The sequence below is a fragment of the Palaemon carinicauda genome, chromosome 2 (genome assembly GCF_036898095.1).
Source record: "Palaemon carinicauda isolate YSFRI2023 chromosome 2, ASM3689809v2, whole genome shotgun sequence".
Classification (NCBI taxonomy): Eukaryota; Metazoa; Arthropoda; class Malacostraca; order Decapoda; family Palaemonidae; genus Palaemon; species Palaemon carinicauda.
Window position 1 is genome coordinate 120,001,024 of NC_090726.1, and position 15,000 is coordinate 120,016,023.

Here is a 15,000-nt window from a genome sequence, read left to right on the forward strand (position 1 = left end):
CTAGTCGTCTCTATCTTGAGCTTTTAATCTAATAATTCTCCATTCGTCATCTACTTCACGCTTCATAGTCCTCAGCCTTGTAGGCTTGAGACTTCCATTCAGTCCTCAACTATGTAGGCCTTGGTGTTTCAACTCTTCTAGTGCCTTGTGGAGCCCAGTTGAAAAGTTTGGTGAACTAATCACTCTTGGGGAGTGCGAAGAGCATGCCCAAACTAGATCTATCCAGGACCCACTGGCTACATTTACCCTTGACTATGATCTCATCCACATATGGCACTCAAGTAATCTCTCTTATTGTTTCATTTCTAATCCTGTCCTGCCATTTCACTCCCAATATTCTTCTGAGGGATTTGTTCTCAAATCTACTAAATCTGTTGGAAATTGTTTCATTGTTAATTTTTTAGCAAAAAAAAAAAAAATATCTTGCGTTAGAGGAAAATGATAGAAAAAAACATAAATGGCGGAAGTATTTATCCCTTTTCAAAGATAAGAAACATATATGCATATTCTTTAGCAGTTTCCACCACAAACTTTTTAACCTTGAGTTTTTACTTAGTTTTATTGTTTATATCTTTATTTCTTTTATGTTTATTGTCACATTGAGCATAAATTAGAACCCTGAAAGCCATGTAATGCGAGAAAACTTTCTAGCCTTTTTAGTTTTGGTGATATATTATACCATATTTGATGCACATCTGTAGAATCATATAACCTAAAGAGCATGAGTAATACTATATATACATATATATATATATATATATATATATATATATATATATTTCTTTTCGGTCACGTTCATCAGCATTGCCAGACGTATAACTACTCGGTCTCTCCCCGTCCCTCGACTAGAGGGAGTAGTCATACCCTGGTGAGAGGGGAGTATCTCAAGGGGTATATTTAGAAATCAGAATCTCCCACAAATCTGTGTGTATATGTGTGTTATACTGTAGATTATAGACGTGTATATCTACATATCTAGCCGTCATTTTTGACGGGTTGCGTACACTAGTTAAAGAATTATATTTACGAGCAAGTCATACCAATGGCTCTTACTATTGTTGACCACTGATGTATCACAACTCTGCCAAACAATGTCATTGCGTAAAAGAGTTTTAACCTTTGCGGCGACAAGCCTATCCTAGATAAACTGGGAGGCTTAGCTGTTGGGTTGACGTCCACTGCTCGAAAGAATGACTTGGTATTTCAAGAATGCTAAAAAGGCCTTGTTACATTGGTACGGGGGCAGTGAGTCATCAGGAGAACTTGAAGACAAAAAGGAGTATTGGTACAGTCACCCAGTAAAATATAAATAAGATTTTATTAAGAGTCTTAGTCAGACAAATGAAGAGAAACATTTCGCAACGGACGGACAACGAATTGCACCACGCTAAGAAATTCAAATGCGTCGGAAGCCATGAGACGCCGAGAGAGAGAGAGAGAGAGAGAGAGAGAGAGAGAGAGAGAGAGAGAGAGAGAGAGAGCATATCTATAAAGAAGTTAAAGTTAATTTTACACTTTATAATTGTCCTGTGATCTCTTAACACTTTTCAAAAGCTAGGGCTGTAGCTAAGCAACAACCCTAGTTAGAAAAGAAAGATGCTATAAGCCTAAAGGGCCCAACAGAGAAAATAACACCGACGAAAGGAAACAAGGAAATAAACTACAAGAGAAGTAACGAACAATTAAAATAAAATATTATAAGACCAGTAACATTAAGAGATCTTACACATATAAATTATAAAAATCCCTAAAATCTCGAGGAAGAGAAACAGCGTGCCCGAGTTTCCCTAGAACAAGAGAATTGTAACTCAAGACAGTGGAAGACCACGGTACAGACGCTATGGCACTACCCAAGACTTGAGAACAATAGTTGGATTTCGATAAAAGATTGAGTAGTCAAAATGTTGATTCGAGATATCAACGACCTTTGCTTAGAACGACATAAAACTAATAGATATTGACACACATTGAACTAATATACACCGCCCGCCGTAATAATCGGCATTGATGTTATGTCAAACCACTCGAGCATGTTAGGTTGAATGCTACTCTCTGCCAACATGAATTATCTTCTTTCTAGATCCCCAGAAGAATTATGCAATCTACAAGAGTCGATTGATTTCTTCTTGCCCTAGGTAACCAAAGCATTTACAAAAAATACAATAATTTTCAGCTTGAATGAGTAACACTTCTACGTCAATGAAAGGATATTCACCTTTCTCTGTAAATGTAGTTAATTTAATCTGGAATTATCTGTTCTGGATTATTATTATTATTATTATTATTATTATTATTATTATTACTTGCTCAGCAACAACCCTAATTGGAAAAGCAGGATGCTATAGGCCCAAGTGCTCCAACAGGGATAATAGCCCAGTGAGAAAAGGAAATAAGGAGATAAACTCCAAGGGAAGTTTAGACATCATTAAAATAAAATTTTCATGCATAACCGACAAAACAATTCAAAATAACAAGGGGAAGAGAAATGAGACAGAATAGTATGCCCGATTGTACCATCAAGCAAGAGAACTCTACTGGTGTAACAGAGGCTATGGCACTCGCCAAGACTAGAGAAAAATGGTTTGATATTGGAGTGTCCTTCTCCTATAAGAGCAGCTTACAATAGCATTAGTCTCTTCTACCCTTACCAAGAGGTAAGTAGCTACTGAACACTTACAATGCAGGAGTTAACCCTTTGAGCGAAGAAGGATTACTTGGTAATCTCCGTGTTGTCAGGTGTATGAGGACAGAGGCGAATGTGGAAAGAATATGGCAGTCTATTCGGTGTATGTGTAAGCAAAGGAAAAATGAGCCGTAATCAGATGGAGGAATCCAACGTATTACTGTCTGGCCAGTCTAAGGATCCAATAACTCTCCAGCGGTAGTATCTCAACGGGTGGCTTGTGCCCTGGGCAACCTACTACCAACTAGTCCTAGTTTCTCAACGACGAAAGGATATATGAAAGCATTTTTCCCGTCACGTGTTAAAATCGTGTATCTCAAGTCTTGAAACACGAAGCTCGCCATGGGCAAGGTTGTGGGAGAAAGTCAGTTCATCTTGCTCTTGTTCTTACCTGTTGCCACGAGGAGGCTTGAACGGTTGTTTTGGTAGGGGATTTGAAGTTCGTGAGATTAGGCAACACCTTCATATATGAAATATAAGTGTGGTGCCGGGCAACACAGCTAAACTTAGCATTTGCATGTACAGTTGGACGTAGGCCTTCCTGGCACACCTCGCTCTAATGAAGTGCAGTCTGTCCATTCCTAACTGAGCGGCGAGTAACCAAACAGGCAGTAAAGGGAGAGTTGGAAGATGCTACACACAAAGACTCTCCACACGGGGTATGGCAGGGTGTACATTCTCAGAGTAAGGTGTACCGTGAATTCCCACTTTACTTACTTACTTTAAGAGCTGCTTAATATCTGATCCTGTATAGCAGGGGACCCCTACTCTCTACAGGACCTCCACGGTCGTTTTATGATTTTCATTCGGGAACATTTAACATTTCACAGTGCGTATTGTCTTTAGTTTCCTCTTGAAAGCCTAATATCTTCAATTATTCGGATGTTTTAAGTTTGAAACCATCTGTAACCATTCTCGTGTCAGGACGATTTGTTGGTTGCACAATATGTAGCAATTACCTTAGATATTTTGGACGACCGGTTCTGATAACTTGGTGGGTTATTGTACATATCTTAAATTCAATTCTCACTTTAATCGGCAGCCAGAGTAGATCAATTAGTGTAGGGGTAATCCTTTCTCTAGGTGGGGTTCTAGGTGGGGTACCATTCATCAGATTTTCTCTGTATATTATGTTTTGCTCAGCTGTTCACGAATTCGAGGCATCTGTGTTTTGCCACTGAAGTCACCTTGATATCAAAAATTCCAAAGCTAATATAGTTTTATAAATGTTCATAAGTTCGTATTTATACGTTAAAATACACCGAGTGTTTTGCATTCTGTAATCGTAGATTTTGTAGAACAAGGCAGATGACAAGAACTGAACAAGAATATCATTCTGATAATTACCTTTTTATATAATGGAAGACAGCTGTTTTCTGAAATTCAGTGGTCTCTAGATTGATTTATTCCAATTGCAACAATTTCAAACACATTAGAACTGAGTAAAGGAGACAGACGCTTATCATGAAAAATCGATTAACATCAACACCACCATAAGATTTTATTTTGGGGGGTGGGGGATATCTTCGTAATAACTAAACATTTCTTTCAAATAGCATAAAAATATATCCGGTTTAAACCTAAACACCAAAAGCCACACTTAACCTCTTTTCATCCTGTTTATAGTGTACATTTTTAGAACGAAAGGGGATATCCTATTGGTGAAGTCAGCTCAAGTGACTCAACACGAGAGTGTACGTATTGTTGTCATATTAAAAAACTAGGCTAATTCATTTTCGATATTTCACCATTTGTTAAATCTTATTGAGATTAGATATTTCCGTTACCAAGTGAAAGATGATAAAATTTCTTTGGATATTTCCATTACCAACTGACAGATTGTAAATTTTCTTTGGATATTTCAGTTACCAAGTGAAAAATTGTAAAATTTCCTTGTATATTTCCGTTACCAAGAGGAAGATTGTAAATTTTCTTTGGATATATCAGTTACCAAGTGAAAAAATGTAAAATGTCTTTGGATATTTCCGTTCTCAAGTGAAAGATTGTAAATTGTTCTTTCGTTACCGTAAAGCCAGCATACCTAGTACAATATAACAGGAAGTCGTATACGCTAGCCCTCATTCTATCTGTATACGTCTCCCCGAAAGGATATAGCGAGTACTCGTGTGTTTTGTGAAACAGAAGAATAAAAGAACAAAAAGCTAGACTTCTATCGAAGTTTAGAGGACTGTGCAAGGATATACTGAGAAGGTACAGAGCTACTGGACGAAACAGAATTAGAATCGACTTATGGAGTGAAAGAAAATGGCCATGACTAGTGTTTTTAAGCTATTTATGATGTGCTTTGGGATTTGCCACGCAGGTAAAAACTTTATTAGTTCGTTCTTAGCGATTAAGTTAATACTCACACACACAAACGCACACACACACACACACACACACACACACACATATATATATATATATATATATATATATATATATATATATATATATATATATATATATATATCTATTGTTACAGTTAGGTATTATTAAATCGTAGATCATGTAAAATCTCCTTCAATGTCTTATTCCCTTAGTAATTAACTCAGCATAGGAAATTATATATATATCTATATCTATCTATCTATCTATCTATCTATATATATATATATATATATATATATATATATATATATATATATATATATATATATATATATATATATATATATATATATATATATATATATATATATATATATGCCTACAAAGGTACCTAAACTGCACTTATTAACAAAGAAACCAGCCTTCTACTATCTAGGTTGCCTTGGAAGGCCACCTAACCTATACTTTTAAGGCTTGGATGAAATCTTGTGTGATATCGGGCTGGATAGCACTATAGATTTAGTTTTTTTTTTTAAATAGATCTTTCCACAAAAATCGGCCTTTGACCTTGAGGTCAAGGTCATTCATATTGCACAGTTTATGTTGTCTCGTGACCCTCTACATTCCACCAAATTTGATTTAAATCGGCCAAGTAGTTTCTGATTTAGCAACTTCGACCAAGTGGGAAATCTTTAAAGATATATTAAGTAGGATAATAGCCACACAGGAACAAGAACTGGATCCGAACAACAATGAAACCACAACAGAAAACACAATAAACTTAGCAATAAATAAATGGATGTCTGACATCTCAGATGCAATAGAAACAGTCTCTCCAATAAAGAGAATATCATACCATAAACACACCTCAGACAGCGACTACTTGAAACTACTAACCCAACAATTAAATTACTTACAATCAAACACACACAGGTGGATAAGGGTAACATACACCAAAATAAGTCACATTCAAAATGAAATAATTGATTAAACATAGAAAACTGGAACAACACGATGATCAAACTAGGACAAATAAACAGACCCTCGGAAAAACTACAAAGATTAATAGGAAAACCCGAAATAGAAATACCATACTTAACAGTAATGGTGATAAAGTAGAAGAAACCGAAGATCAAATTAAATTACTAACTGAAACATGGGCAAGTACATTCGAAATTACAGAAGAAGAAAATACAAATTTCGACAGAGACACAGACACAGAAGTCCTCACCTTCCTACAAGGAAATAGGGAACGAATAATCCTCTATCAAAATCAAGATCTGCAAAGACTGGATAAGGATAACTAATTAATAGCAGACATTAAAATACACGAGATAATGAAATCAGTGAAAGCATTCAAACACAAAGCACCAGGTAAAAGCGGCATAAACAAGCTAATGCTATCAAAACTACCAATGGTGGCCTGGAGAAGACCCCAACAAATATTAAACCTTACACTCTCAATGGGATATTACCCAAAACCAGACAAAGAAGGAATTCTCATACTTCCCCCAAACCAGGGAAAGACCCAAAACTGCCAGCAAAACAGAAGTCTAATCACTTTGCTCGAAGTGCCGGGAAAAGTGTTTGAAAAAATCATAAACACAAGACTAAGGAGAATCCTAGAAAATAACAACAAATTCTACAACACCAACACGATTTCATAACTGGGAGAAGCAGTGAAACTGCCCTCATGGCAATTTACGGAACAAGAGCCATGAACTAAATAAGAAACACCAATGCAATGTCATCTGCAGAGATATCTCAAAGGTATTTGACAAAGTATGGCACGACAGCCTCAAATATAAAATACTCCAATTGGAACTACTGATAATAATGGAAAAACTCCTCTCGAGGTACATAAAAGACAGAACTGTCAGAATACGTGGCAGAAATGGGAAACTGGGAGAAACAATAGATATAAAAAGTGGGGTACCACAGGCCGTCATACTATCCCCAACACTTTTTATATCTACACAGCAGATACGCCAACCAACCACGAATATGCCATAAATTATGCCTATGCAGATGACATAACACAAGTAATAATGCACACTATAAAGTTAAAGATTTTTAAAAATGAAAACAGAAAGAGGGATCAAAAGAATAAATTATTACGAAAACAAGTGGAAAATAAAAACAAACAAACAAATTCCAACTCTTATCAGCATAAAAAATAAACCAGCACCAATAACAGTAAACAACATAATATATTTCATTTAACAACGAAGTTAAAATACTTGGTCTCTCTATCAAAAGAACAGGCATAAGTTGCCATATAAAAAAAAAAAAAAATCTCCAACAGGCAAAACGCAGAAAAGGAGCATTAAAACGTTTCAAAATATTGGATAAAACATAAGAATAAACCTCTACAAAAGCCTGATAAGACCTTTATTCGAATATCAAATAGCACCAGCATGCACAATGGCTCAATCAAAGACGAAAACCCTACAAAAATTCCAAAATGGAAACATAAGACACATACATGGCCTAAACCATCATCATAATAATAAAAATAATAATAATAATAATAATAATAATAATAATAATAATAATGATAATAATAATAATAATAATAACAACGAAACACTCCATAATATACACAATCTCGAACCAGTAAACGTCAGATACCACAGAAGAGCCACTCAAGCCTGGGAAAGATTCAAAAGCATTTACCCAGAACTTGCAACAACAAGTGAGGAAATAACAGACACACAAAACGAGCATTCCTGGTGGAATAGCTCAAGACGAGCAAAACCTGGAGTATTAAAATAAACCAATAAAACAAAAGTAGACAGACGTAAATAAATAAACAAGCCCCAGAAACGGAATAATCATGAAAACAAGGCCCACGGAGTTTGGCAAGAGAACTCACCTCCTAGAAGTCCACAAGGCATGATGTCACAGCAAAAAAAAAAAAAAAAAAAAAAACATCAAAGAGCTATTGGGTCTGCCCCAACCTTTTCACCTCCCACTGTACTTCATTTTATCACTATTCCCTCCAATCCTAACAATCCTAACTCCCCCCTCCCCTCCCCCACCTATCCTATCCCCCTATACTGTAGCTGTAGCTGTAGCTGTAGTGCGACTGCACTGGACCATGACCCAAGGTATCTCCAAGAAAAATTTGAAAGCAATTGGTGGAACGGTTCTCGAGATCTTGAAGAGCAATCGGTTTAAATGATTTTTGCTCTGTGCATAGATGGCGTTGCATGCACATGCACGATTTTCTTGGTTTATACTTGCCCCATGGCCATATGGGCCATACCGCTGCCCAAGTTTGAAAGCAATCGCTTTAAAATTGGCTGAGTTATTAACGATCTAAGATCGGAGAATAATAATAATAATAATAATAATAAGAAGAAGAAGAAGAAGAAGATGTGGCAAAGATATTACCAAAAATGAAAAGATGGATCCGAGTGTCTTGAGGTGTCTTGTTCTTCTAGTAATAATCTCCTCTTTTAGAGTATCCCAGTTAAGGTTGTGGTGGCCTATTGGAAACGCCGCTTCCTGGCGATCACCGGAATGGGATTCTAGTCCCGCGCAAGCTTGATAGTTTTTTGTAGTGTCAGCAACCTCACCATCCCTGTGAGGTAAGGATGGGGGTTTGGGGAAGCCTATAGGTCCACCAGTTGAGTCATCAGCTGTTATTGGTGTACATTCCTTGGTCTTAGCTTGGGTGGAGAGGGAGCTTGTGTGCTAATCATATATATATATATATATATATATATATATATATATATATATATATATATATATATATATATGGTCAGTCTCTAGGGCATTGTCACTGTCCCTAGCCTCTGCCCTTCATGAACTCCATTAAATTTTAAAATTAGGCCTATTAATGAGACTCCATCTTTTCTTAGGTACAATTACAGAGAACAAAAATAGACAAACCATTCTGGAAGCATCTGTGTTCTCCGGCGAAAGTCTTCACTTGGCGATTTGGACAACTGATAAAAATGCTCAACTGCTGCCAAGTTCAAATTGTGATTTGAAGGACCACGGGAAGGAGAAACTCGAACCTAATGTGTGGAACTACATCACAGTTACCAAACGAGTAAGTTGTCTATCACTCAAAAAAAAAAAAAAAAAAAAAAAAAGCCTGGTCATATTTTGCGTAGATTGTGAAAATCTTAGTAATAGTAAATTTCACAACTTTTATTTTAAATTCAAGCTTTCTTTGGTCATGCAATATGCAGTGTATAAATACACATGATATATATATATATATATATATATATATATATATATATATATGTATATGTATATATATGTATATATATATATATATATATATATATATATATATATATATGTATATATATATATATATATATATATATATATATATATATATATATATGATTATTATTTGCTAAGCTACAACCCTAGTTGGAAAAGCAGGATGCTATAAGCCCAGGGGCCCCAACATGGAAAATATCCCAATAAGGAAAGGAAACAAGGAAAAAGTAAATATTTTAAGAACAGCAACAACAATAAAATGAAGAGATATACATACATATACCAAGGCACTTCCCCCAATTTTGAGGGATAGCCAACATCAAATAAATGAAATAAAGGGGACCGTCTTCTCTACGTTCCTCCCAGCCTGACAAGGGACTCAACTGAGTTCGTCTGGTACTGCTATGGTGCCAAAGCGCACCCTCCCCCGTTATCCACCACAGATGAAGCTTCATAACGCTAAATCCCCTACTGCCGCTACCTCCGCGATCATCCAAGGCGACAGGAGGAAGCAGCAGGGCCTACCGCGTCACAATCCCTCGCAATTCATTCCAATTTCTAGCACGCTCTCTTGCCTCTCTCACATCTATCCTCCTATCACTCAGAGCTTTCTTCACTCCATCCATCCATCCACCCAAACCTTGGCCTTCCTCTTGTACTTCTCCCATCAACTCTTGCATTCATCACCTTCTTAAGCAGACAGCCATTTTCCATTCTCTCAACATGGCCAAACTGCCTCAACACATTCATATCCACTCTAGCTGCTAACTCATTTCTTACATCTATTCTCACCCTCACTACTTCGTTCCTAACCCTATCTACTCGAGATACACCAGCCATACTCCTCAGACACTTCATCTCAAACACATCCAATTTCTGTCTCTCCGTCACTTTTATTCCCCACAAATCCCATCCATACATCACAGTTGGTACAATCACTTTCTCACACAGAACTCTCTTTATATTCATGCTTAACCCTCTATTCTTTATCACTACCTTCACTGCCCCCAAAACTTTGCATCCTTCATTCACTCTATGACGTACATCTGCTTCCACTCCACCATTTGCTGCAACAACAGATTCACCTTCTCAAGTAACTCTCCATTCAACATGACATTTAGCCTCGCACCACCTTCCCTTCTCGTACATCTCATAACCTTGCTCTTACCCACATTAACTCTCAACTTCCTTCTCTCACATACCCTTCCAAATTCAGTCACTAATCGGCCAAGCTTCTTTACCGAGTCTGCAACCAGTACAGAATCATCCGCAAACAACTGATTTACCTCCCATTCACGATCATTCTTGTCTACCAGTTTCAATCCTCGTCCAAGCACTCGAGCATTCACCTCTCTCACCACTCCATCAACATACAAGTTAAACAACCAAGGCAACATCACGCATCCCTGTCTCAGCCCCACTCTCACCGAAACCAATCGCTCACTTCATTTCCTATCCTATCACATGCGTTACTACCTTTGTAGAAAATTTTCACTGCTTGCAACAACCTTCCACCAATTCCATATAACCTTATCACATTCCACATCGCTTCCCTATCAACTCTATGATACGCTTTCTTCAGATCCATAAACGCAACATACACCACCTTACCTTTTGCTAAATATTTCTCGCATATCTGCTCGACTGTAAAAATCTGATTCATACATACCCTACCTCTTCTAGAAACCACCCTGTATTTTTAAGATTGCATTCTCTGTTTTATCCTTAATCCTATTAATCAGTACTCTACCATACATAAATACATGCTATATAAAGTATAAAAACTTTAACAAAACAAGAAGAAGAGAAATTAGATAGAATAGTGTGCCCGGGTGTACCCTCAAGCAAGAGAACTCTAACCCAAGACAGTGGAAGACCATGGTGCAGATGTTATGGCACTACCCAAGAATAGGGAACAATGGTTTGATTTTGGAGTGTTCTTCTCCTAGAAGAGCTACTTACCATTGCTAAAGAGTCTCTCCTACTCTTACCATGAGGAAAGTGGCCACTGAACAATTACAGTGCAGTAGTTAAACCCTTGAGTGATGAAGAATTTTTTGGTCATATCAGTGCTGTCAGGTGTATGAGGACAGAAGAAAATATGTAACGGATAGGCCAGACAATTCGGTGCATGTGTTGGCAAAGGAAAAGTGCACCGTAACCAGAGAGAAGGATCCAATGTAGTACTGTCTGGCTAGTCAAAGGACCCCATAACTCTCTAGTGGTAGTATCTCAACAGGTGGCTGGTGCCCTGGTCAACCTAAAACCTACAAATATATATATATATATATATATATATATATATATATATATGTGTGTATATATATATATATATATATATATATATATATATATATATATATATATATATATATATATATATTATATCTTATTGGCGTCCAAAAGTCTAAGACAGCATCTCTCCAGACAAACTGGGTGCCAAATACTTTTCAGGATAACAGGGAAATTGAATTTGGGTTTCTCTATTTATAATATGATGCCCATACATTTTTAATCAATTTCTTTTACGACTTCAAAAATACTATATTCGTTGAACGAAGGAATTACATTCGTATTTAGAGGTCTACTATCTCAAAACTTTCACCACCATAGCCTTTATATCAAAGTGTAATTTTATAATTCAACCAACGTATGGTCACCGCAGAGATTCCGGGAAAAATAAGCTCTCCCCCTGATGACATCATAGCCAATCATCATGTCTCCCATGTTAACAGCAGTTATATCACATCCCCTTAAAGTGATTATAAATTAGCAGTTTGAAATTTGTATGGGGATTTATTGTGACTGCTGCTAAGGTGGGAGACAACGTGATTGGCTATGTCGTCATCAGGGGGTGGGGCTTATTTCACCCGGAGTCTCTGCGGCGACTATAGTCCTCATGAAAATGACAAAGATTAGTAGTATTTTCATTAAAAGAATAAATAAGCATGGAAGACCTTTATATCAATAAACTTATGAAACCAAGATGAAAGTGTCGTTATCGACTCTAAATGAAACTCGTTCAACTTTCTTCTAGATTACAGGATTGGTCCATGGAGTCCGAGAAGACTTTGAGACAACGCGACTCCCTCTCCATGAATTTGCATATCCATGTACTGTTAAAGTGATGGGCAGAGGTTTGGAATCATGGCTCATGAGCATGAACTGCTTCGAGTCCCGTAAGTAACAAACATGACAGGAGTACTTCTATCGCTTGAATCTTACTTTGATGTCACGAAATCTAACATATTATTGCATTTTGTTGGCAGTAAAGCACGTTATTACGTGATGGCCTATTGAAAAAGATCTTATAAAAATACTAATCTTATAAAATTAGTAATGGTATAAAAAAAACTAAATCTATAAGAGCCCTAATCTTATATAAACCCTAACCTTATGAAATTCGTGATCTTACAATAACCCTAACCTTCTTAAAAAAAAAAAAAACTAAGCTTATAGGACCCATAAACTTATAAAAACTCTCATCTTATAAGAACCCTAATTTTATAAGCGACGTAATCTAAAAACCATAACCTTATAAGAGCCCTAATCTTATAAAAAAAAAAAAAAACTGATCTTATAAGAACCCTAATTCAATTCCAGATTTTGAGAATTACCGTGCAAGGGCTGTCAGCGCCGCTATCGTCATTCTGCCAATGATAAGTTGTCTGCTGATCATCGCTTTGGTAGCTCTTAATATCTATTACAATCCGAAGGCTAAATCAAAGTTTTCATGTTTCTTCAAAGGTAATTTGCATTATAAATAGAAGAAAAAGCTGGTTGATTAGCTAATTTTTTCCACTTTTAAATAATTTATTGTCTAAATCTCATAATTCTGGAACGTAGATTACTGTAACTTGGAGCAGGTATTGCCTAGATTTCAAGCTGCTGGAACGATTACTGTAACTTATCTATATTTCAAAGCTCTTAAACGCAGATTACTGTAACTTGGATCAAGTATTGCCTAGACTTCAAGCTGCTGGAACGATTACTGTAACTTATCTATATTTCAAAGCTCTAAAACGTAGATTACTGTTAACTTGGATAAAATATTGCCTATATTTTAAAGATTTGAAACGTAGAATACAGTAACTTGGACAATGTATTGCCTATATTTCAAAGCTCTGAAATGTAGAATACGTTAACTTCGACTACGCATTGCCAATATTCTAAAGCTCTGAAACGTAATATATGGTAACTTGGACAACGTATTGTCTTTATTTCAAAGCTTTGAAACGTAGAATACAGTAACTTGGACAGAGCATTCTTATATTTTAAAGTTCTGAAACGTAAAATACAGTAACTTGGACAGAGCATTCCTATATTTTAAAGTTCTGAAACGTAAAATACAGTAACTTAGACAACGTATTGTATATATTTCAAAACTCTGAAACGTAAAATACAACAACGTGGACAGAGTATTGCCTATATTTGAGTATTGCCTATATTTGAGTATTGCCTATATTTGAGTATTGCCTATATTTCAAAGCTCTGAAAATAGAATACATTACCTTGGACAACGTATTGTCTATATTTCAAAGCTCTGAAACGTAGAATACAGTAACTTGGACAAAGTACTGCATATATTTCAAAGCTCTGAAACGTAGAATACAGTAACTTGGAGGACAAAGTTTTGCCTATATTTCAAAGCTCTGAGAGTAGAATACATTACCTTGGACAACGAATTGTCTATATTTCAAAGCTCTGAAACGTAGAATACAGTAAATTAGGCAAAGTATTGCCTATATTTCATAGCTCTGAAACTTAGAATACAGTAACTTCGACAAAGTACTGCCTATATTTCAAAGTTCTGAAACGTAGATTACTGTAACTTGGATCAAGTATTGCCAATATTTCAAAGTTCTGAAATGTAGAATACAGTAACTTGGACAAAGTACTGCCTATATTTCACAGCTCTAAAACGTAGATTACTATACCTTGGATCAAATTTGAAAGAGATTGAGGTGTAACTTAACGCCCCTCCTTCTTCAACAAGCAATGGGGAGTTACACTGGCACATTCATTACTTCCTAATTTTGCAGTTAATAGTCATGCCTTGCCTCAAATAGCTAATATTTATAGCTTAACTGCACCCGCCCCCCCAAAAAAAAAAAATTGATTATTTGTCCCCTTAGAGTGCATAAGAGAAAGAAGAGAGGAAATTATCTGCTCATTGTCACAAAGAGAGTATGATTAACTGATAGCATTAAGTGAAGATTTTGAAATCCGAGTAATTCTTGGCAATTCGTTGAAAAATAAGAGCCATTCTTACATCAATCAATTAATCCTATGGCACATTTTAAGTTAGCTAAAATACTCATTTGTTCTTAGGTCATCTTACAAAATGCATGGTACTGATATACATATAGACGACAGTTTCTATAACAATATACGGTAGTTTCTTGAATGAGGAACACTAGAACAGACCCTCTGGCAATGTTAAACGGACAATAAGCCCATTTGACAACACAGTTTGGAAACGTCCCATCATGGCGATCTGCTGGTCTGGGGTTCGAGTACCACACAAGCTCGATAGTTTCTTGTAGTGTCTGCAACCTCGCCATCCTTGTGACCCAAGGATGGGTGGTTTGGGGGACCTCTCTCTGGTCTTAGCTAGAATGGAGAGGGTCTTGGGCGCTGGTAATATGTACAGTATATATGACCAGTCTCTAGGGCATTGTCCAGCTAGCTAGAGCATTGTCCCTGTCCCTTGCCTCTGCCAATAACGAGAAACCTTT

General features: G+C 36.5%; 1 protein-coding gene across 2 annotated transcripts in view; it reads left to right on the top strand.

Annotated features, from left to right (window-relative positions):
- Positions 1 to 4,330: 4,330 nt before the first annotated feature.
- The window catches only part of LOC137626665 (uncharacterized), a 16,830-nt gene continuing 6,160 nt past the window's right edge, over positions 4,331 to 15,000 (top strand). Inside the window, exons 1-4 of one of the 2 annotated variants that reach the window (XM_068357683.1) lie at positions 4,344 to 5,006; positions 8,884 to 9,077; positions 12,300 to 12,441; positions 12,866 to 13,009. In XM_068357683.1, coding sequence (XP_068213784.1) covers positions 4,949 to 5,006; positions 8,884 to 9,077; positions 12,300 to 12,441; positions 12,866 to 13,009 — 538 coding nt within the window. In that variant the 5' untranslated portion in view covers positions 4,344 to 4,948. Of the gene's footprint in view, positions 5,007 to 8,883; positions 9,078 to 12,299; positions 12,442 to 12,865; positions 13,010 to 15,000 lie in introns of both variants that reach the window. The other variant, XM_068357690.1, reaches the window with a different exon arrangement.